General features: G+C 33.6%; 1 protein-coding gene and 1 long non-coding RNA gene across 6 annotated transcripts in view; one reads left to right on the top strand and one right to left on the bottom strand.

Annotated features, from left to right (window-relative positions):
* Positions 1 to 24,351, bottom strand: part of LOC118204684 (oxysterol-binding protein-related protein 11-like) — a 135,636-nt gene that overhangs the window by 33,831 nt on the left and 77,454 nt on the right. For all 5 annotated transcript variants that reach the window (XM_085821178.1, XM_085821179.1, XM_085821182.1 and 2 more), the window contains 2 exons: positions 6,281 to 6,362; positions 30 to 177 (listed from right to left, as the gene is read on the bottom strand). In XM_085821178.1, the coding sequence (XP_085677304.1) occupies positions 30 to 177; positions 6,281 to 6,362 (230 nt within the window). The remainder of the gene's footprint in view (positions 1 to 29; positions 178 to 6,280; positions 6,363 to 24,351) is intronic.
* LOC118200052 (uncharacterized) lies at positions 6,395 to 23,819 on the top strand. Its single transcript, XR_015042375.1, has 5 exons — positions 6,395 to 6,405; positions 10,147 to 10,215; positions 11,558 to 11,635; positions 11,873 to 11,938; positions 23,685 to 23,819. It is a non-coding gene; the product is annotated as an uncharacterized LOC118200052 (long non-coding RNA).

The raw sequence follows: 24,351 nt of genomic DNA on the forward strand, positions 1-24,351 counted from the left end.
TTTGTAAGAGTGCGTATAAATAAACTTACTAGGAGGATGATGGGAAACTTGTTCAGAGACATAAGTTACTTTATATACATTTTCAATAGTTTCATTATCACTATTTTCACTAAGATTCCAGGAACAACGAAACATTTCACCAATAATAGGATTATATGGCTTTTTTGCCATTGTAGCCTGAAATTATATAATTCTATGAATAACTAAATATATATATATACATACAGACAGATATAGTTGGCATTTGAAAATATGCAACAACAAATACAGGGTAAGAAAATGCATATAAAATACAAACACAGTTCATCATATCTACAAAAAAAGGAAGGAGCAAAATTCTTGAGTTTTATCTTAAATGTTACGATACCTATTTATTATATCGCAATACCATTATAATATATTGCATGGATTATGGATGTTAAAAATTAATTAACTTATTTTAAATATTAAACTGGCATATATACAGCTACTGCAAAAGGTTTCTTTCAAAAATATTTGTCACAAATTTTTATTTACTCATCAAACCAAATTTGACGAGTCAATATGAAAGTTACAGCTTCCTCAGATAAATTTTCATCCATTACCACAATCATCAACCATTTATATATTTTGTGAACATGCTACAAAGTTTTGTTTCTTATATTCATAACCCTCAGTTTTATGAAATAATTAAGCTTTCACATTCATGTTTCTATATATGTAATATACATAAATTAGAAGTTACTTTTTATCTTACTGTGCTCTGCAAGATATCGATTGTTTGAATGATGACTGCTTTTTTCAGTTGGTAATCTTTCATTGTTTTATGTAACATCATATGCATCCTCTTTACATAGGAATAGGTTAGCATATATCAGTTTTCAGCAATATATACACATAAACAGATGCTTTTATTTAGTCACCTAAATAGATATTTATTCACAATAGAGAAATCTCTCCCCCGATATCTGCACTCACTTGGTCTTAATATACTTTACACGGAACTAAGAAAACTTGCATTCAAAACGATTACTTACATTGCTCACTATATTGTCCAGACACCTTATTAAAATTTATGATTTCTACATTTTTATGCATTCTTTAAAAGTCATACTTTAAGAAGTTTTAATCTTATTATTTTTGATCAATAAGTATATTTAAAAACATTAAATTTCAGAAGCTGAAACTGAATACCACATGTGTTCTGAAATACAAATGATTTTTGTATCTCCTCATGGTACCTAATAAACACACATCAAAGCCATTGTGAGATTTTGATATGAGATAATATCATAAACCATTCATATATAAGGAAAGGGATTATAATGTGAATTTTGTGTATTTGAAAATGCCTGAATGTACGAGTGTTTATCATGACAAAAATATCACTTTGCATCAGTAAATAAAAAGTGACATAAAATATAATCATTTAATCCAAAAATATATATATGACTGATATGTTTTTTATTCACGAATGTCATACCTGAAGAAAAGATTCAGCATGACACACAGTTTGGATGGTCATTTAATAGTAGGTCAGACTAAACCAAATAGTGGAAGCCAGTGAAATCTCTCAAAATAGGGTTTACAAGATCAGAATAGGTTTTTGGAGACTAGATATATGAAATATGATTCAAACAGCTTCATGGCCAAATTTTGAACATATATAAACATATGCACCTCAAAGACAGAATTTTGAATTTCAAATTTATTTTTGTTTTATTTCATATTTTATACAAATTTAGTGAACTTTTTTAATAAATTCAGTGATTTGAGAGTAAGTGGCATCACTATTCAAAACAAAATATTTTTGTCTCCAACACATAAGACTCTTGCCATTCAGCAAAACACAGGATATTAGTCTTTCAACTTGAATGTATGTTTGAATGTTTATCATACTGGAAAAAAAAAAAAAAAAAAGTGATACATAGAGAGATCAAATTTTAAGCACACGCAGCCTTCCACTCGAACATGTGCACTTTGAAGCCAGAATTTTAACCAACTTGGATAACGCATCTGATGTCGATGAATCGAAAGTCATCGAACATTCTGATCATGAAAATGACTCAGAAATTGAGGGAAAAGTTTCTAAACATCCTCATTTTCCTTCCTCAAATGATGTTTCCCCAACAAATGACGATTTTAGTGATGTTGAAAATGACATGAGAAATTGAAAATATGAGGACTTTTTTGTAAAAACAATTTACAAAAAGAAAAGGAAACTTATAAATGGAATAAAGTTCCCCTCAATTCACTAGAATGCCTTGAAAAAATATGATGAAAAAAATATTTTAAGTGCCAAATCTTGTGACGACATTAAATGATGAGCTTTCTGCTTTCCAGAAAATCATAAATACAAGTATGATTGATGTTATCGTACAATCTACATATATTTATCTCAAATGTAACAGGACTGCAGATGAACTCTAAAACATCTCAAAGAGAAGCATGTATGATACTAATAGAGCAGAAATGTTGGCCTTTTTAGGAATTTTATTCTTATTAGGGTACCAAAAAAAAAATGTCAAAAATCAATTGGAGGAAGCATGGGCAAAAAACATTATGGAATTGAAATTTTGCAAGGGGTCATGGGTCTCGAGCAATTCAGAAACCTGTGTGCTGCTATTAGATTTGACGATAAAGGCACAAGGTATGTGTGCAGGAAAACTGATAAGCTTGCTGCACTAAGAGAATTTTTTGAATCTTTCAATCAGAACTGTCAAAAACTGGTGCAAACTTTTATACACCAGGTGATGAAATCACAATCAACGAGAAGTTGAATCCTTTCTGCGGGAGATGCTCATTTATTCAATTCATCCCCAACAAGATGGTATGAAAATATTTGCAGTTGTTGAATCACGAACGTTTTATACATTGAAGCTTGAAATTTATTGTGGCAATCAACCCCCAGGACCTTACGTGGCTTCTAATTCAAGTATTGACATTGTCAAAAGGCTAATTGGTGCGTACGAAGATTCCAACCGTAACCTGACGACCGATAATTTGTATGCAAGCTACCCCCTAGCTCAATATCTTCTTATAAGGTATAACACTTGTGGGTATGCTGAATATAAAAAAAAAAAAAAAAAAAAAAAGGAATTTTAAATGAATTCCAGCCATCAAAAACAAGAAGTCCTCAATTCACTGTTTGGTTTTGAAAAGGATATGACAATTGTTTTATATGCAACGAAAAAAATAAGTGTGTACTACTGCTCAGTACTTTACACGATGATGACAAAAGTGACCAGGAAACAAATAAACCTCACATAATCCTGGATTATAACAAATGTAAAGGTGGAGTTGACAATGTAGACCAACTTTGTAGTAATTTCTTTCACTGTCGCCTGAAAAACCAAGAGGTGGACAATGGCAATATTTTTTGCACTGTAAACGTAGCAGGCATAAATTCGCAAGTGCTCTTGAACTTCGCCAAACCTGATGCAACCATCAAGTTTAGAAGATATTTTTTGAAAAATCTAGCTACATCTTTGATGAAACCACATCTTCAGAATCGTCCGAAAATGCCATTTCTGTCGCATTTTGAAGCTATTAGAAGGCTGGTAACAACAGAAGCGGACAAGATGGTCGAAAGGGACAAGGAACCACTTGCAAAAAAGATCAAAAGACGCTACGTTGAGTGCGGTAGAATGAAGAATAATTATTACACTACCATAAAATGTTCTGAGTGTTCTAAGTTTACCTGCAAAAATCATCCGGGCAAAACAGTACAATTTTGGAAACCCTGCTGCAGTGAACAGGGACAATCTGAAAAGGATTAAAGTAGCAAAAGGTTTTTAATTTTTTCATTTGTGAAATTTATTACTTATCGAACTTTTCTTTGTGGAATATTTATAATTTGTAAATTTGATTTACGATCTTATAATTTTCATACAGAAAATAATACAAAATACTATATAACTTTAAATTGTATTTCCAGTGCATTCCATTTTTGGAATTAATTAAAAATTCATAATTTCCATCTTTACTGCTTTTTTTCTGTTATTCTTTTTCTTATATCATTTTTACTATGATGAATTACATTATTAATGCCATGTATAAGATTAAATGGTTTCAGACACGAAGCAGAGGCTCTGAAAACGATCTGGTGTACTTCATACGCCACCCCTCTAAAATTGTACCATAAGCCAGCTCCTCCAGCTGAGGGTTAAACAATTTCTTTATGCAACTTTATGTCTTTCTAAAACATTTCATACTAAATTTTAGAATTAAATTATTATAGCTTAAATTTTGATAATCAAATGGTAACCAATTTTTAATCTAATTATGTGTGCATATTTAATATAAATACCCAATTTTTAAATATTTTTTTGAGAAATTGAAAAATAATCATTGTAAAATGTAGCAGTGGTATTAAAGTTTTTCAATTTTTGTTTAGATGGTATATGTTAGTCAAAAGGTTGAGAACCGTTGTGCTAGACTATTGTCATTTGGCAAAACATAAGATATTAGTCTTTCGGTTTAATCAACAAACTCTGCTACTGAAAAGCATTATGTTGCCACTCCCAGAAATAAAATACTTTTATCTTTTTGCGCTAGCATATTGCCATTCAGTAAAGAGTCAGATATTTAATTTGTTTGTAACGTAGCAAACTAAAGGATTTAAAAGTTGCGAACACAGATCTTAATAATATATTTTTACTTTTTAAGCTACTTGATTTAAATAAAAATGCATTTAAATTATGACATGTCTAATTAGAAATATAAAATACATATTTTTTGAAACTACACTAGTTGGACTTTAAATCATTAAAATTATATATTTCTTTCTTTTTCATTGTAACCATTTTAGGTGGCTGGAGATACCAGTAATTAGTTGGCACAAATATTTCAACTGCATTATTCAAAACCAGTTCCATAGTTTGGGCTTACATGCTTGCAAGCTTAATGATATGTGTTTTCTTAACAATATGTTATCATGCTCCCAGCAGGAGGGTGTCGCATGGAGACAAGGAAGAAATGAAAGCAATATTTTTTAAACAGGAAAGCCACATTTTACAGAGATCTACTGAATATAAACAACTTATCAGTTGGATGGAAAAACTTAATTGTAACACCTTTTTATTTCTGCAAAGAAGTGTTTGATTTGAAGAATGTGGAATGATAATATGAGGTAATACCTCCTCAAATGACTGTAAAAAAATATACATCATATGAAAGAGAAAACTGACTACTAAACTACTCAGCAAACTAAAAAAATTACTCAGCAATATAAGAATAAGATCATCAGATCTAATGAATCCTCTCATCTATTGCAGTAATCAGAAATGAACTTGATTTTCAACAGCAATAACGGCAGATCACTTTGTGCCAACATGTGGACAGCTTCCTATCTGATAATGGAATCATCTGAATTGTCTGCTTGTATGTCACCCATATAAGTATCCAACAAGCCTGCATTTTAAAATTTTAGAGGAAAAAAAACTTTTGAAGTTTATAATTTATATACAAATTTATGATATTTTCTAACTATTCAGTACAGTATAAAAGAAAACATTAAATTCTCATGAAGTCTTAAAAACACCAGTGTTAAATTAGTTTTCTGTTTACTAATTCAATTTACTAAGTGGAGAATCCCAGGCAGAATTCGTTAGAATTGCGCCTATTTCCCAGTCACATAGCAGGCACAATGGAGATTTTTTGTTTTTCCTTTTAAATTAAATTCCTTACTTTTATTTCATAAGCTAGATTCACATATTTCTTAGCATGAGATAGAAAGTAGAAATGAAAATTTCCAAATAGTAATATTCAATACTAAACAAAAATATAGCATTTGAGGTAGAAATTCTTTCCTTCTCCTTTGTCAGAGAATGTAAAAATATTAGCCATTTTCTCACTCTTCTTTTGCAAATTTTCAACTTTATTCACTTTCATAACAAGAAAATATGTTCACATTAAGAAATCTGAGGTTTCTACAAGCAAATTCAGTCTAAAATTTACTAATAAAAATAAAAATAGGCGGCATATCTAATGAAGTTGATCAATATCTGCCATGGAAAAAATTACCAGGAATTTTAATAGTGAGAACAATACAGTAAATTTATAAATAAATGAATAAGAAACAAAGATTAATTTCAAATGATGTAAATCTTCCAGCTAATAACAATTTCACAACTAAATTTTATTTGGAAAACAATGAAACTGGGTTTTGAAAACAAACACTAGTTAAGTTTAATAGTTTGAAAGACAGGTATGGAACTTACAGTGTAATCATGAATACAACTAAGAAAATAGATTATTTTATCAGTACAATATAATAGTACAATAATTAGACAAAAATTACTTCACGTCCAGCATGAAATGATGTTAAATACCACTGAACAACAGCCAACATGCGAGCTTCTGGAGTTTCACAATCAGGTATCCTAGAAAAGCATTAATATACTCAATTTAGAATATGAAAAATCTGTAGTGTTTATTCCCTAATGCATGGGAGGAATGATACCCTTCATAACTTTTTTAAATTAATTAACATCAAATGCGAATATTTCTATAACATAGCAATAATATTTGATACAAATGAGTAAAAAGGAGATACAGTCAAAAGTCGTTAATTCGGACACCCATAATTCGGAATGATCTATAATCCGGACCTCAAAACTAAAAACTTTCTGCGCATGCGCCGCGTTGACACATGCGCATAGGCGTTTACGCGTGCGCGTAAGACCTTTTACGACTGCGCATATGAGTATGCGCAAGCGCAGAATACGTTTTCGCGTGCACGTTTTATGTATAATGGACGTATAAGCTAAAATTATCTAATTATCTATTTCAGTTAAAGTTGATGATTGCGTTGTTCCTTAATTTTCAAATTGGATCCGGCTTATTATTTTTTGCAGACTGTAAGAGCAATTTTATAAAAGTAAGCTTAAACTTTCGATTATATCAAATAGAATTTCCGATATATATTTGTTAATATGTAAAGGATCTAAAGCGAAAGTATGTTTTGAAATCCGAAATCTGTTTATCAATTTCACGCTGCTCGGTGGGGGGAACGCCGCGGCGGGCACGTAATGAATTGGAAGTTGATCTGTCAGCACTATCCTTATCTTCAGCGCAGATGTTTTTATTTTATTTGGCTTATAATTCCTTACCAAATGTAGTATTTCATCTCGATATGCTCCGTCTTTGATATGATTTAAAACAAGTTCCTCGTCATTATAATTCGCTTCCGATAGCGAAGATAAGTGACAGAGGTTATTGAGAACGAAAAAATTTCGATTGACAAATTAGTCGGTGTTCTTGACACAGCAATTATAGGACTTGAACAGCGGAACTTTGTAACTGAACAAGAAATTATGTCTGTTTAATAGAATTAAAGAGAAAGTATTATCACATGAAACGAAGCAAAACTTAAACAACTTACATTAAAAGAAATGTTTAATAAAGTAAACAAATAAATATTAAGCTTTTTCTTTTTGCAAATTTTGATACCCTTTAGATCATAACTGTTCTTTATTTCATAAATTACGGTTTCATATTTTTAATTTTAGAATTTCTGCATGCCATCTTAGAGATTTAAACTGATGATCTATAATCCAGAAAAATCGATAATCCGGAATCGCCAAAATGTCTGAGTTTTTATTTATTTATTTATTTTTTTAATTTAAGGGCACTGAAAGAACTTTTCTTAATCAGCCTATGATATAACTTAAATATTATAAATTAAATATTTTCCCTTAGTTTAAGATATCCTCACATATGAGATCCCAACGAGTCCGGATTAACGACTTTTGACTGTAGTAATATTTAGAAATTAAATTCAACTTGGCATCATTTTTTTACACAAAATAATACACTATAAATTGAGTGCGTGTAATGATTTTCGATCTTGGAAATTAAACACCATTCCCTCCCCTCAAAAATACAAAAAATATTTTTATGTCACCCTAAAAATATAAAAATTTTAAAAGGACTGAAAAATCTCACCAAATGCAAAATATAATTTTTCTTCAAATCAAGAAAGTACATTTCTGGAATATCTTCACTATTATATTTGTGAAATTTAAGGATCCTATTCCATGTTTTATTCACTAGTGAGAAGATTGATGAAAGAACAATCATGATAATATTCACAATGAAAGATGTAAAGGTAGATTTTTTTCTTATGAAAAATAATTTGGCGACATAAGCCAGAATAAAAATATCAAGGGTTATTGCCTCATAATTTCATCTTTTGTCATTAATTTTCTCAAAATATCAAGAACTCTGTTGTTCAAAGTTGTCATAAAAACCAATTGCTGGATCCAAAAATGGTTTTTTGAAGAGCATAAGAAACAATAAGTTTGATGCAACTCCTCAGATTTCCTTCACTGATATCATACCATCAAGAAATGCAATAAATTCTTAAGTCACATGGCTGCAGGCAATGAAACACAGATATTGCATGCTATTCCATTATTAAAATGACAATCGATAGTATAAAGCTATCCAACTCCTCCTGCTTTCAAAATTCAAATTTTAAAAAAGTAATTTTAATACAGAAAATTACGCACATAGCATATTAGAACAAATACAGTAAAAAGTCGTTAATTTGGACACCCATAATTCGGAATGATCTATAATCCGGACCTGAAAGCTAAAAACTTTCTGCGCATGCGCCACGTTGACACATGCGCATAGGCGTTTATGCGTGCACGTAAGACCTTTTACGACACCGCATATGAGTGTGCACAAGCGCAGAATACGTTTTCGCATGCACGTTTTATGTATAACGGACGATATAAGCTCAAATTATCTAATTATCGATTTCAGTTAATGTTGATGATTGCGTTGTTCCTTAATTTTCTAATTGGATCCGGCTTATTATTTTTTGCAGACTGTAAGAGCAATGCTATAAAAGTAAACTTGAACTTTCGATTATGTCAAATAGAATTTCCGATTCTGGAGCTCCCAAAGGATCGTACAAAACGAAAGTATGTTTCGATGTCCATCAAACAAAAAGTGGAATTGCTGCAAAAAATGGATAAAGACATGAAGAATGTGACAGAGAGGTTAGTGAAAACGAAAAAATTTCGATTGACAAGTTAGTCGGTATTCTCGGCACAGCAATTAACGGGACTGGAACAGCGGAACTTTGTAACTGAACAAGAAATTATGGCTGTTTATAGAATTAAAGAGAAAGTATTATCACATAAAACGAAGCAACTTGGAAAGCAACTTGCAAATTGAAAGAAATGTTTAATAAAGTAAACAAATAAATATTAAGCTTTTTTTTTTTTTTTTTTTTGTAAATTTTGATACCCTTTAAATCATAATTGTTCTTTATTTCATAAATTACGGTTTCATATTTTTAATTTTAGAATTTCTGCATGCCATCTTACGAGATTTAAACTGATGATCTATAATCCGGAATCGCCGAAGTCCTGACGAGTCCGGATTAACGACTTTTGACTGTACGTATAATTTTTTATCTTAAGGTGGTCTACTACAGCAGCATTACAATACTAAAAATTTTTTTACACGCAGAATTGCTAATTAAGAAACTATGTTGCGTGAAATTTGGCAGAAATATAAAGCAATAGGTCAGTTTTCGAATCACAATGTTAGAATCAGGTTTGAAATGAAATTTACATAAATATTATATTTTAAAAAAATTAGTTTGAAATATGTAATTTTAATGTGTAGTTTGGAAAGCCACCAATAGATGGCGCTACGAGTTAAAATTTAACATTGTAATCTTATTTCTGCAAAAATTCACGAAGTAATTGATTTTGATATCAGTTATAAATCATATTTTTTTCTAAATAATATTTAGAAGCGTTTCATATATTCCTTTATACACAGTTTTCACTAAACATTGTCAGCTGTCGGCAGAATGACGTTTACGGCAACCCTATTGCATTGCTATTCCGCACTCATTTTGTTTACATTTATTTGTACTGTGGTCAGTTTGCAAAAAATATGCGAAAATATCAAGGACGACCGAAAAAACATTCTGGTTTTAATAAAAGATCCAGAATTCAGCGTAAACGTCGAGCTCAAGAAAAAAATATGAAATTAAATTCCCGAGATGTGGAAGATTCCGAACAAGCGGATGTTTTTAAAAGGTGAGAAATAATTTATTCTTTATATCGACTACCCCGTGTTTATGATTTCGTAGTAAGTTAATTCCGAAGTAAAATATGCGTATTTTTTTTTTTATTGAAGGTCAGAAATTATTGATACAACTGCATCTGTGTCAAAGGAGAATCATTGCCCGGATGATTTTTTTACAAAGTAAGTTTTTTTTTTTTTTGTATGTGTGTGTGTATGAGGGGATGCTAATAATTGTTCAATTCTGTTATAACAATTTATTCCTCCATTCACACTAAATTGTTGGGAAATATTGAAAGGGTAAATTCCAATTCACAAGGAATTGCTGAAATAATTGAATCTTTTCAAAAGTATGAGCATGTTCTTGCGATCTAAATTGAATTCACCATCATTACATGTATTATTGGAAATTTTATAGTCATATGTTTGCTACGAAATGCTTTGTCAGTTACCTATGGTATATTTTTACAGGTGTATGCACATTTATTCATGTGTTCGCTGTTCAACTTGCTTTTTTTTATTATGTCATTTACTTGGATGTTAAAACTTTCTTTTAGCGTTGGAACATTTTATGATCATTTAGTAAAATTTATATATAAATATATATTATTGCTTGTTTATTTATGGTTCTGTGTATTTGTCATGTATGCATGTTGTGAAGTGTAGTTTTTGAAAAATATGTCACAAATGGTAAATTCCACCAAAAGCTGAATTGAATTGATATTGGGATGCAGGTAATTAGAAAATATCTGCTGTGTATTTTGAGCGTAAACCAAACTAGTGCCAAGAATGGGACCAATACGCTCAGGCTTGCTTAGCCTTTTTGCCATTGTCCAAATTGAATTATCTCCAGTATAAAGGGAGTGAATGCTTTCTCTGTATAACAATAAAATATCTGTCTGATCAAAAATCTACCAATAAGAAACTTTTCATATGTTATGTGACAGACTTTCTGCAAACAGAAGTCCTCAGCTCTGTTCTTGTACATGTTTTTTAATTGTGGTTCAGATGTGTACTTCTCAAAGGAATTCTTCTCATAGGAAGATTATCTGAACATTTAAAAACTATATTCTGCTTTTAGGGGCCTAATATTTTATGCCCCTAAAATTAATATTGAAATTTCTAAAATGTTGAAAAATATGTCATCTGGATTCTGTACAAAAAATATAATCCCTTTTTTCATTTCTGCATTTGCAATTCCTGCATTTTCTTTATTCCTACATTTTTTAATTGGAAGGAATTTCATTCGTAGAGCCCTCTAATTTATTCTTACAAATCATGTAGTAATGTACCATTTTAGATAGATATAAATAACACATTTTGTAATTTTTTTAAACTGTGGTGTTATACAGCATGATATAATGGCTACACAGGGTATGGCGAAACAGTATACAGCAATATCTGTCGCACTGTCTGAGATGGGTGGTAGTCATACATAGCTTAATGCTTAAATTTGTTATGTGTTATTTATTTATTCATGTTTTTTTTTAATTATGTTACAGCAGTTTATTTCTTTCATTCTTAGGTCCGGAAGTGAAAAATTTGACTTTTCTACGCCAGAAGTTACAGCTAATGTTCCTAAGACAAACCAGGCTTTCCTGAGGTAAGTTGGTTTATTTTTAAAATAGATATTAGCTGTGCACGATATTACAGTTACTTAATTATGGTTAACTAATTATGTATTAATTTAGAAGTCAAGCAACCAAAATCAGCGTTATATTTTCAAATAGTGAATATTTCAAAATATGATGCTGATTTTTGTTGCTTGACTCTCAAATTAATACTTGGTCGGTGTGTTATTGTATCTTAATTAAACTAATTATGGTTCTTTTCTTCTCAGTTCTGATCTGGACATTTCAGTTATTGACTCTGACGTAGAAGGTAGAAATACAAGCTCTCTTTTGGGGTAAATATGTATTTCTCTATGCCAAAATTAAAATGTCATCATTTATGTTTTTCTTTTATGGTGTTACATTATGTTGTTTACATACTGATAGCTATTAAAACTGTTAAATATAATATTGTAGCTATCAAAAAGAGGGGGATGAATTTGATTTGTACCAAATTTGGACGTTTTGCATGAAAGAACTTGAAAATAAAAGATTTTTTTTAAAAATATATTCATTGAAATCAGTGAAATTTTCAGACGGGACACTGAAGCAAATGAAAATATTTTGGGGTTTGATTCTTTTGATGGGAGCCTCATCAATAAGCCTACTATCTTTTTTAAATATTGCTTCTTTTTCATTGTTTTCATGATGTTTTATGTTCCCTTCATGAAAGAGATTTTTAATAATTTAAATTTTGTTAATAAAATATAACAAAATGAAATCTGTGATTATGTGGCTATTATTTTTTCCACATATATTTATTTGAGGAAAACCAAAAATTTTATTATTTTACAGAATTTTTAAGAAAAATATAAGGATAAAATTTTTTAAATAATTCTGATTACTACCTTTGCTTTCCTCTCGTAATGTGCCTCAAATTAGAGCAATTAGACAACAAATTTAAGTCGTGATCTTTTTTTTCCAAGTTTTTTTTTTTAGGCTTAGGAGTATAAATTGCTTATCCCCACAAGACAGTGCATCTTCTTAGTATACCATCCTAAGGCTCCGTTCACATGATGGTATAAATGTCATAGACGCATAATCATAAGGCACAAAATGTGGGAGTTCCATTCACACCTGCGAGAGAGGGTCTAAGCCATAGCCAATTAGAGAAGCTAAATTTGTGCATGCATGTATGTGTCTACAGCTTTCTCTCTCAATAGGTTTTATGTATATGCTCTGATTGGCCGACTCTTATATCAAGTCGGCACAAAGTTGAAAACTTCAAGCTTAATGCCCAAACTAGTTTTTGTGACATAGCAAGGTCTGACTACAAAGCGTTGTTAGTTGGGAATTATGACATTTATACAACGGCTTGAATAGAGCCTTAGAAAGCCATTTGGTAACTGAGTTATCCACCATGAAAGAGTTATTCTTGCCCCTCTGAATTCAGTGTTTACTGGAACACGAACATTGTAGAGGCCCTTCATGTGAAACCTCCGGCACACAAAGTACTGACTAATATTGCACGAGCAAATGACACTGCGAGCATGGAAGCAGCAGTTGTGAAGATGACTCATCTTCTTGTAGTAATATACTGGTAATCCAGTGTATTATTATTGTTAATTTATTTGCTATCTGTTGCCTAAATTTCCTAAACCTAATTGCGAATGGGCTGCCTGCATGGGCGTTTTCATGGTTTTCCCCGTGTATATGAGCCATTTCCCTTAGAAAGTCCTCCATGAAAGCATTCCTCCTCTTAGGAAGTACTTTGCTGTCATCAAATAAGCCAAATTTAAACCTAATTTGTAATATTTATATATATTAATTATATATATGTATATATATTGTGTATATATATATATTAGCTTGGAGTCTGAGCCTCTTCAGGAGAACCTTAATGATGAATTTCTGTGTCCTGATTCACCTTTAATTATCGAAAGGGAAGATCGACGAAAGGCAAATCCATTACCATCTGGCAGAACAATTTGCAATATGTCTTTTGTAATAGTGCAGGCTAGGACATTAGAGCAACATTCCCTAAATTGTAAATTTGGAGGATCATTTATTTTTAACAAAGTGATTTGACGTGGTCTTGTCACTACATATAACTATGTATGTGATAAAATTTTATGTGGGGAAATGGCAACAATTTGTTCTGATATGGAGAAAAGCAGCCTAAATCAGCTTGCAGTATTAGGTGCGTTATCTACTGGCAGTGGATTTTCACAAGAGGAGGAAAAGTTTAGCATCATGGAAATTCCGTATATGAGCAACTCGACCTTTGCTTCTTGTGAGTGAACTACTGGCAAAATAATACAGGGATGTGCACAGGAAACTATGTGTGCTGCTATAGAAGAGGAGAAAAGGCAGGCAGAACTTCGCAATGATAAAGATAATGATGGTTATCACTGTATAACTGTCATTGTTGATAGAGGTTGGTGTAAAAGAAGCTATGGGCATGGTTACAATGCTTCAAGTGGCATATCTGTTATTATAGGCATGGTCACCCAGAAAATTTTGTTTGTTGGAATTCGCAACAAAGTGTGCCTTATATGCAGTGCTATTGAAGATGGCAAGATGCCAAATAAAGTGCACCTTTGTTGGCGAAATTGGAATGGGCCTTCTACAGGTATGGAAAGCAGTGCCATTGTGGAAGGTCTGAATTATCTCCAGTGTGTTCACAAAATACGTTGTACTCGACTTGTTGGAGATGGAGATGCTAACACAATGGCCAAAGTGAAAGAAAGCATTTCATATGGAGGACGGGTGATCAAAGTAGAATGTGCTAACCATGCTGTTCGAAGATATCGCAGAGCTCTTGAGAAACTTCAGCAAAATACTGCGCACTTCCCCGGGGCTAAAGGAATTGCTGCCCGTAAATTGCTGAAAATTAAAATGCCACTGTTACTCAGAGGTGCTAGAGTAGCTATAAAAGCTCATGCTTTACCTAGCCATTATCAGCACACACAAGAAGCTATTGATGCATTAGTATCTGACTTGAGAAATGGGCCACATCATGTATTTGGCAAGCATGATGCTTGTAGTGCTTTTTTGTGCAAAGAAAGGTGCAGAGTTGGACAGCACATACAATGAAATTTTTTTCTCGGGTATGTTGCAAGCTATTGAAGCAGAAGTGGGAAGAGTACTGATGTCGTGTAGCAGTACTCTTATTTGGAATGCCACAAATAATCCTGCTGAAAGCTTCATGAGTCAACTGTGTAAAAAATCTGGTGGAAAAAGAGTTGATTTTTCCAAAGCTGGTGGCATGAACAGGCGTGCGAGTATTGCTGTCATGGCCTATTAAAATCCAGCACAGCAGTGGCAAAAAAATGCACAAAAAGCTGTAACAGGAAGTAGCCCCAGGACTCCAACTTTGAAATTCTTAGCTTCCAGAAATAAGTGCCATGTAAAACGTCTTGAGAGACGTAGACTTTTTGACACTGAGAAGAAAAAGAGAAATATGAGGAAAGCAGGACATATTCAGCAAGGTGGGGATATTTCTTATGGTGATTTTCCTGAGAAACCAGACCTATCAGATGAAACATATGAATTGGCAGCTAAAAATTTTTTTATATCAATTGAAGTTCCAAAAAAAGATTCTCTTGAGGCCATAACACGTGGACAGTCATCATCTGAAAGATGGCGTCACGAAAGATCAAGAAGAATATCATCATCCTTTTTCAAAGATGTTGCTGATAGGCGTCCAACAACACTCAGTGCTGCTTTAGTGAAACGTATCATATATAATGATAACGTTTCAACTAAAGCATTAAAATATGGCTTGGCTAACGAAGCAGTAGCCTTAAATCAATACAAGGAAAAGCACATGGGAAAAAACATCAGACGTTGTGGCCTTTTTATTGATCCTAAATATCCCTTTCTTTGTACTTCACCAGATGGATTGATAGACGAAGATGGATTACTTGAAATAAAATGTCCTTATACAGCCAGATTCTCAGCAGACTTGTCAGACTTTTTCAGCAAGCCTAATTCTGTTGGTCTTCGGATGGATGCTGATAATAATCTTTATTTACCGAAAAGCCACAAATATTATTTTCAAATTCAAGGGCAGTTAGCCATAACAGAGAGGAATTGGTGTGATTTATATATATGGTGCAGAGAAGATGCAATCACATTAAGAATACCCGAAGACAAAACTTTCTGGATCAGTTTAGTTCCAAAACTCGAAAAATTTTACGTGAATTGTATTCTTCCTGAGCTTGTTGATCCAAGAGCACCAAGAAAAATGTCTCTTAGAGAACCGAAGTATATTGTTGATGCTAGAGCACAGAATGAGAAACAAAAACAGGCCACTGCTTCTGTAAAACAAACACAAGAAAAAAGAGAAATTGAAATTTCAGAAGCAGATAAAATTATTTCATCTCCTAGAAAGAATGCAGGAGAGAAAAGAATCAGGAAGCCAAAAATTATTTTTGATTTGTAATCAGTAACAAGCCAAGCCAGCACACCGTAACATTTTCTACGTCTGAATAAAAACTATGCCTGCAACAAAGCATTATGATTAAATCCATACCTAATTAGAATATTACCCCATTTCTCTAAAAAAATATGTTCAAAAAGTCTCTGCTTTCAGCAATAGATACGTCTGATCAATTCTGCCATAATTCTGTAATCAATACTTGAAGCTAGAATCTCCTGTGCTGCACTGCCATTGCATCTCTTTTCTGAATGTTTCATCATCTACTTCTCATTCTAAATATTCCTGTGTGCTTTCATTTATAGCTGCTAACTTGTTGTGAACATTTTCTGCACCACATGTTATATTTTGCAGTGTAAATAATGCGTGCAATCATATATTTTGGTTTTAATCATCAGTAACTTTGGTAAAACTACATTTATGCAAAGAAGACTTCCATAAAGTCACAGTTTCTGTGAAAAAGAAAATAAGTTTGATGACCTCTGTCATAATTCAATAAATAATTTTTTAAAATAGCATCACCTGTGCTGCACTAACATTGGAAAAAATTAAAGTCATCTCTTTTCTGAATGTTTCCTCATGCACTTCTGTTTCTAAGTATTCTTGTGTGCTTTGATCCATAGCTGATAACTTGTTGAGAATATTTTCTGCACAACATGTTATACCTCTGAACTTAAATAATTGCGGTAAAGAAGTATTTTGGTTTGAATCATGTGTAACTCCAATATAAGTCCATTTCTCCAAGGAAAACCTCCACAAAGTCACTGCTTCTGTAGAAAAATAAGCCTGATGAATTCTGACAATTCAGTAATCAATTTTTGAAGATTACATCTTCTGTGCTGCACTGCTATTGCAGCAAATTAAAGTCATCTCGTTTCTGAATCCACTTCTGTTTCTAAGTATTCTTGAGTGCTTTGATCCATAGCTGCTAACTTGGGAACATTTTCTGCGCCACATGTTATACTTCGCTATGTAAACAATACCTGTAATGATGTTTTTCGGTTTCAATCATCAGTAACTTCTGAATAACCACATGTCTGTAAAGAAAACCTCCATAAAGTCACTGCCTCTGTAGAAAGCAAAACAAGTCTGATAAACTATGCCATAATTCAGCAGTCATTTTTTGAAGATAGTCTCCTGTGCTGCACTGCCACTAATTATTAAAGATAGCATCGTTTCTTTTGCCCTACCGTTGCAGAAAATGAAAATCTTTTCTTTTCTGAATTTGTTCTCGTACTCATGTGGCCTGATATGCTTGTTCTCTAAACATTCCTGTATATTTTCTGTGCAGCTGCTAACTTTTTGTGAACATTTTCTCCACCATACTGTATACACCTGCTTGTAAACAGTGATAGCCATTAAGTGATGAACATCTACATATACTTAATTTGAATACAAGAAATAAATATATGTCTGATGAACTCTGCCCTAATTCAGTAATCAATTTTTGAAGATAGCATCTCCTGTGCTGCAGTGCGATTGCTGAAAATTAAACTGATCTTGTTTCCGAATGTTTCCACTTCCACTTCTGCTTCTAAATATTCCTGTGTGCTTTCTCCATAGCTGCTAACATTTGAACATTTTCTGCACTACGTGTTATACTTCACAATGTAAAACAATGCCTGCAGTGAAGTATTTTGGTTTCATTCTTCTGTAATTCCAGTATAACTCCATTTCTCCAAGGAAGACCTCCACAAAGTCACTGCTTCTGTAGAAAAATGTGTCTGATAACTGTACCATAATTCAGTAATCAATGTTTGAAGAGAGCATCTCCAGTGCTGCACTGCCATTGCAGAAAATTAAATTGATCTCATTTCCAAATATTTTGTCATCCACTTCTGCTTCTAAATATTCCTGTGTGCTTTTCCCGTAGCTGCTAACTTGAACATTTTCTGCACCATGTTTTTCTCAGAGTAAACAGTGCCTACAATGAAGTATTTTGGTTTTATTCATCAGTAATTTAAGTATAACCACATTTCTGTAATGACCTCCACAAAGTCACTGTTTCTGTAAAAAAATGTATCTGATGAACTCTGCCTTATTTCAGTAATCAACTTTTGAAGATTACATATCCTGTGCTCATTCCCATTGCAGAAGATATCTCTTTCCAAATGTTTCCTCATCCAGTTATGCTTCCAAATATTCCTGTGTGCTTTCATTTATAGCTGCTAACTTGTTGTGAGCATTTTCTGCACCAAGTGTTATACTTTTCAATGTAAACATTGTCTGCAATGAAATATTTTGGTTTCATTCGTCAGTAATTTCAGTATAACTCCAGTTCTCCAAGGAAAAGCTCCACAAAGAAAGATTTCCAATACAATTATTTACATTGTGTATTCTGATAGGCTTTAGAAATTTTTGAAAGTATTGGAAATTAATAACTTGGCATCGAAAGTGAAATTACAATTGTACTGAGTAAAAAGACACGTTTTATTTACAGGAATTCTATTGGACATTGGGTATTTCCTGTATGCTACAACATGTGCTTTATAAAGTAAAAAGATACGTTGGATTTACAGGAATTCTATTGGACATGAGGGACTTTCCTGTATGCTACAACATGTGCTTTATAAGGCAAGGACATTGCTTAAGAGGGTATAGATATCGTTTGCGGAGAGGACTCCGAGACAGTGAGCATTAAGTTGCTAGTTCCCCTCGCTTTGTGTTTCGCCTGATACTGCTATAGTAGTTTGGTGCGCCAACTTCAGTTAGGAGCACTGTAGGAAGGCCTAGCGTGCCATATGGTTTTATTGAATTTTTTACTGATTTCTGCATTATTAATGAGCAATTTTTTCCAGTTTATTGTTTCTGAGATCACAAACTTGGAATATATATTCGAAAGTAGTGGTTCCTCTCACTGCTGCTGAAGAATGTGACCTTGATTTCTTCAAACACCTTAAAATGCTTGCTCATAACGATTTCCTGCAGAAGCAAAAATGAGCATCCAGAGATGAAAGTTTCCAAACTCTTCAAAGCAAGCGGATAGCATTGAACAGCAACCTGGGGATGATGAAAGTCATAAAATCTGGTGACCCCGCAGGCAAGAAAATTTAAATGATTATAGCTGCTATAAGCCGATCGGCGGAAGTTCAGATTCCGGCAATGAGCCAAGAAGAAATAAAACTATTTGTCACCAGCCAAAAAGAGTAAGGAAAGTGTCTGCTAACATGAGAATGAAGGTTTTTGATGCTGCAAAAAAGCTGATGGAAATAGAAATGCCAGTACCCAGCCTGACATTCCCCCCCGGGGGTTGACGTAGAGAACTCTGCGAAGCTACTGGCTAGGATCTGTACCTAGGCAGTCTCGGCCACGGGGGTATAAAATTTATGAACTTAGTGGTTCTGAAGGCTCTGGGAAAGGTCACTTATTGGCCGGCCTCGGAGTCTGGCACGTCCTAGCGCGGCGTGGTACTAGTAGCCCGGGGGTTTTCCCCCAGGTTCGCTGGGTAATATCCCGCTGCGACAGGCTCGCCCAAGCGACTGGTAGGAGCATTAGACGACCGGTGATGCCTGGTGTCTTATCCAGGTGGTGCGCTGCTCCCTTGGAGGATAATAGTGGAGGTTGAACCTCCATGACGTGCCCAAAGGGAGAGTAGGCCTGCAGTGTGATTTAGTTCATGGAGCAGGGAAGCCTAAAACTTACTTACTTACTTACCCAGCCTGACATGTACACTGACAACGATGCAACCCAGGAGAATCAAGATAGATTCTGCTACACCAAACAAGTGGCTTGCATTAATCCTATCACAATTCAGGACTCCTGATTCAGCTGGAAGGACATCCATACAATGATATTTGAGAAGAAGACATACAAAATTGAGTATCGTGGAAACATGATTGCTTATATCTTGAACGTGGATGATCCACTTGTCTACAAAACTCATAACCATGCTAAAAAATAAGGACATCAAATTTCAGTGCATCCTGCTCTCACAAGAGAGAAAGGTGATCATTAGAAGCCTTCCCAGCTCCACATGTTAATGCTGCCTCATGTTGCATAATATAATAATACACACACTGGCCAATCAATAAGAAACCTTTCAGATTTTCATCTGAATGCATGCTAGGGATGAAATATCCAAATTTTTTCTATGATGTGGATTATACTTGGTTAAAATGCCAGTATAAGTAAGGTGTAAGAGTGCTTTTCATAATGAATGAAGTAAAATGGGGAAAAAAAGGCGGCAGATCGTTTACCATTTGAAAAAGGGGCTTATTGTTGGTGCACATTTAGTGGGGGCATCGATTTCGAATCCTTCTCTAAAAAATGTAACTGCAGTTCGAGCATAGTTTTCAAAGACAGTGATCGGCGGTATCTCTGATGAATTGTACGGCAGAACACGGATTCAACTATCACAAATCGTCAACCAAGGCTCTTCCCAACAAATTTCAGCTAGAACTATGCGCAGTGAATTGCAGAGGGATAGGAATGCATAGTTTTGGTGCCTGTAAGAAAATCACTCAGTTCTGCCGACATGCAAGACTTCATTTTCAGTGGTGTCGAGAAAAGACACTGGACAGCTAAGGATTGGAGATGGGTAATGTGGTGGGATATTACATTATGTATTACATATTAAACATAAGTTATGGGTTACCTCATAACTACAGAAGGTTCCTGTTCGCTGCCAGAAAAGGTTGAAGTAATCTGCAATGTAAATTACCGACAATACATGAGCTTTGTTCATTTATGGGCATGATAAAATTTTATCGATGCTTTTTGAAAAATGCTGCAGAAACTCAAGGAGTCATACACGAAATGTTAAAGGGTGATAAAAAAGATCATTGTAAAGTTCCATGCACAGATGAAGGTGTTTAGTGTATTTAATTATGGCAAAGCACACTAGGGCTATCTGCCTAAGAGAAGGGATGCCTTCGTGGAGGACTTTCTAAGGGAAACTGGCTCATATACACGTTACACATGGGGAAAACCACGAAAACGCCCATGCAGCCAGTCCGTTCGCGGGATTCGAACCTCGGACCGAACTACCAGTGTTCAGCGATTTTACCGCTCTGCCGCTGGTAGGCCTGCACAGATGAAGGAATTCACCAGTTTGAGAAGTGCAAATCTGATTTAGTCAATGGTGCCCTTTTGTGTTTCCCAATGGATTACCCTTTGTGTGCAGATGCATCAGACTTTCCTATAGGATCAGTATTGCAGCAATTGGAAGAACAAGAACAAGACTGAAAACCTATTGTGTTCTACTCTAAAACATTAAATAATGCACAGAAGGTTTATAGTATCTATGACAGAGAATTCTTAGGAATATATCTTTCTGTCAAGCATTTTAAACATGTATCGGAAGGACGCAAATTCATCATACTTACTGATCACAAGCCACTGTCATATGCATAGAAGCAAAAGAATGGGAAGGCATAACCCAGACAACAACACCAACTTCAGTATATATCGGAATTTTCAACTGATATTCAGCATATTGATGCCAAAGAAAATTTAGTTGCAGTTGAAGTAGTCTCAGTTACTGGCTATGAAGCAGTAGCAGATGCTCAAGAATATAATGAAGAATTGCAACATTTAATGACAGGTAGTGCTTCACTGAAATTTAAATCATCTATATTAGCATTTTGGAAAACATTAAGATGTGACAGCTCAACAACCAGTATCAGGCCTTTTATTTCAAAGCAATTTAGACAACAAATGTTTCATCAAATTCATAATTTTGCACCTCTGGTATCAGGACAACTGTCAACGAGATGACTGAAAAATTTATCTTTCCAAATATAAAGAAAGAAATTCATGAATAGACTTAAAGTCCTGTTAATTGTCAAAGGAGCAAAGTCAACAGGCATACAAAATCTAAAATAGCTGAGTTCCAAGCACCTCATGCTAGATTAAGTATTGTGCAAGTTGACCTGATTGGGCCATTACCACCATCTGCTGGTAGGATGTATTATCTGACATTTATTGACCATTTTTCCTGTTAGGGAGAAGTAGTTTCTTTACCAGATATCACAATAGAAATGGTTGTCAAAGCATTTTACAATCATTGGATTAGCAGATTTGTTGTGCCTAGTTCCATAATCTCAGATCAAGGAAGACAGTTTGAGTCGCAGCCTTTCAAGAGCCTTGCAAAAGTATGTGGTGCTAAAGTTTTACATTCCACTCCATACCACCCACATTGCAGTGGGAAAATTGAGCAGTTTCTCAGAACTTAAAAAAATGCAATAAAGGCTCACAGCAACATCAGATGGACAGAAATCCTTCTAGGATTCAGAGTTGCAATATGTCCTGATACTAATCACTCTGTAGCTCAAATGGTATATTTTATGCAAATAAGGTTACCATGTGAGTTTTTCGACTACCTACCACTAAAACTAAACCTGAACCATTTGTAACAAATTTACTGTCTTTTATGGATCAGCACCAGTTTATCAACTGCTAACAAACATAAAATATTTATGCATAAAGACTTGAGATCATGTTCTCATGTGTTTGTGAGAACTGATCGTGTGAAAAAGGCACTTGAATTTGCTTATTGAGGGACCATTTTTTTGTGGTGAAAAAATATGATAAATATTTCCGAGTCTTAATTAAGGACAGACAAGTTAACATTTCATTGACAGACTGAAACCAGCTTATTTGTTACTTTCGAACAAATTACTAGAAACAGTGACTGAAAATAAAAAACCATTTCACATTTCATGTACCCAAAATTCTGATACTGTACCTAACGTCAAATCTATTATTCTAGATGGTATGAAAATCAGAAAATGTGTTGGATTTAAGGACTAATGTTTTGTATATTTTGCTATACTTCATCATTCCTCTGACATCATCTTCTAAATATTAGTAAATATATATCTGCATTAGTGATAATCAGCTGTGAGCACATAGTGCACCATCTGCAACTCATTTGGGTATAAACTATGCTAGTGATTATAATGTCCTTGCTTTTTCCCATATGCCATATGTTGCATGAAATTTTGTTATATGAATCTAGCTTGTGAGGAATTTCTGTGATCTTTCTAGTATGTATGGTCAAGAATTAGGCTTGTGATATACTGTCATGATTTTGCCCACATGTTCCCTGAATATACTACCATTTCCTTAGGAAGACTTCCAAGAAGAATACTGTTGTGAGTTCTAAGCCTAACTATGGTTTGGGACTGTTTATAATGAATTATTGGGATTCTGCACATGTAATGTGGATGCAATTCTATTTCCATTTAGAAGATTTTCTGCAAAGGCAATGCTTTAGCTGTGAGATAATTCTGTTTTGGAAATAAAACTGATATTTATTTAGATTTGTGGTATTTATAAGGCAGTTTATCAATAGCAGGTAGCATCTTGCCTCTTTGCTTTGATCAGGGCCTACCAACCAGTGGTAGTCAAAATTTTATAATTTAGCAGAGGGCACTGAGCAGCAAAATTTAGAGGCAAAAAAATGTTCAGAACTTACGAAGACATCAGCCAGCAGAATTTAGGATATGCAGAGATTGCACTGAGTGGCAATAGTGCCATATGTTACATTTGCTATCTGCATTATTAATTTATGAAACAATTTCAGCTGTTTGAAAATGCATTTTTCTGTTAGAAATTTGTATTTCTTGCAATTTCTTTTTTTTTTTGGGGGGGGGGGTCGAGAATATGGTGTTAAAAATATTTTATCATTTTCTTTTTTTTTCTTTTTCTTTTTTTTTCAGGTGAAAATTTTGTGCATGATTTGGCTTTCATTGAGACGTCTCTGGGTCAGGAGTTACTAAGGAAGAGAAACTTACATGCAGGTTGAAGCATGCAGTGTCAAATGTATAAGGAATATTAAAGATGCTGTATATTAGTATAAGTTTGAATAACCATAATAAAAAAATTTCTTGAAAATTGTGTTTTTTCTGCGAGTTATTAAAATTGGAAATAATTAATTACAATATTTATGAAAATTTTCGAAAATAAAAATACAAGTAGTATTTAAAAAGTACTGCAAAACTCATTTTTAAGTAGAAAAATTATTCTCAGATGAAATTCTTTCGATTATGCAAAAGGACTTTTTTAGTATTTGAAAGGTTCATTTGAACCCAACAACTGAAACTAACGTATCCCCAGTTTATTGATACCAACCATTTTGTTGGTATCAATGAACCCACTACTTTCTAAAAGCATTTCTGTCAATTACTAAGGGCTAATGAACAAGTGTTGAATTCTCAAGATTAATGTTGCCGAAACAGAAAAAAGTGTACTTCAGAACATTCTGCAGTAGCTCAAACAAAGTCACGGACCTCATCTATACTGTAGTCAGAGAGAAATTATTCCCCTTCCTTTTCTTTCAAAAGCTGAGTTTCCAAACGCACAACGGGAGGCCGTTGCTAAAAGCTG

Source organism: Stegodyphus dumicola, chromosome 7, assembly GCF_044657685.1.
Source record: "Stegodyphus dumicola isolate Sdum_Otavi_A_Nest chromosome 7, ASM4465768v1".
Classification (NCBI taxonomy): Eukaryota; Metazoa; Arthropoda; class Arachnida; order Araneae; family Eresidae; genus Stegodyphus; species Stegodyphus dumicola.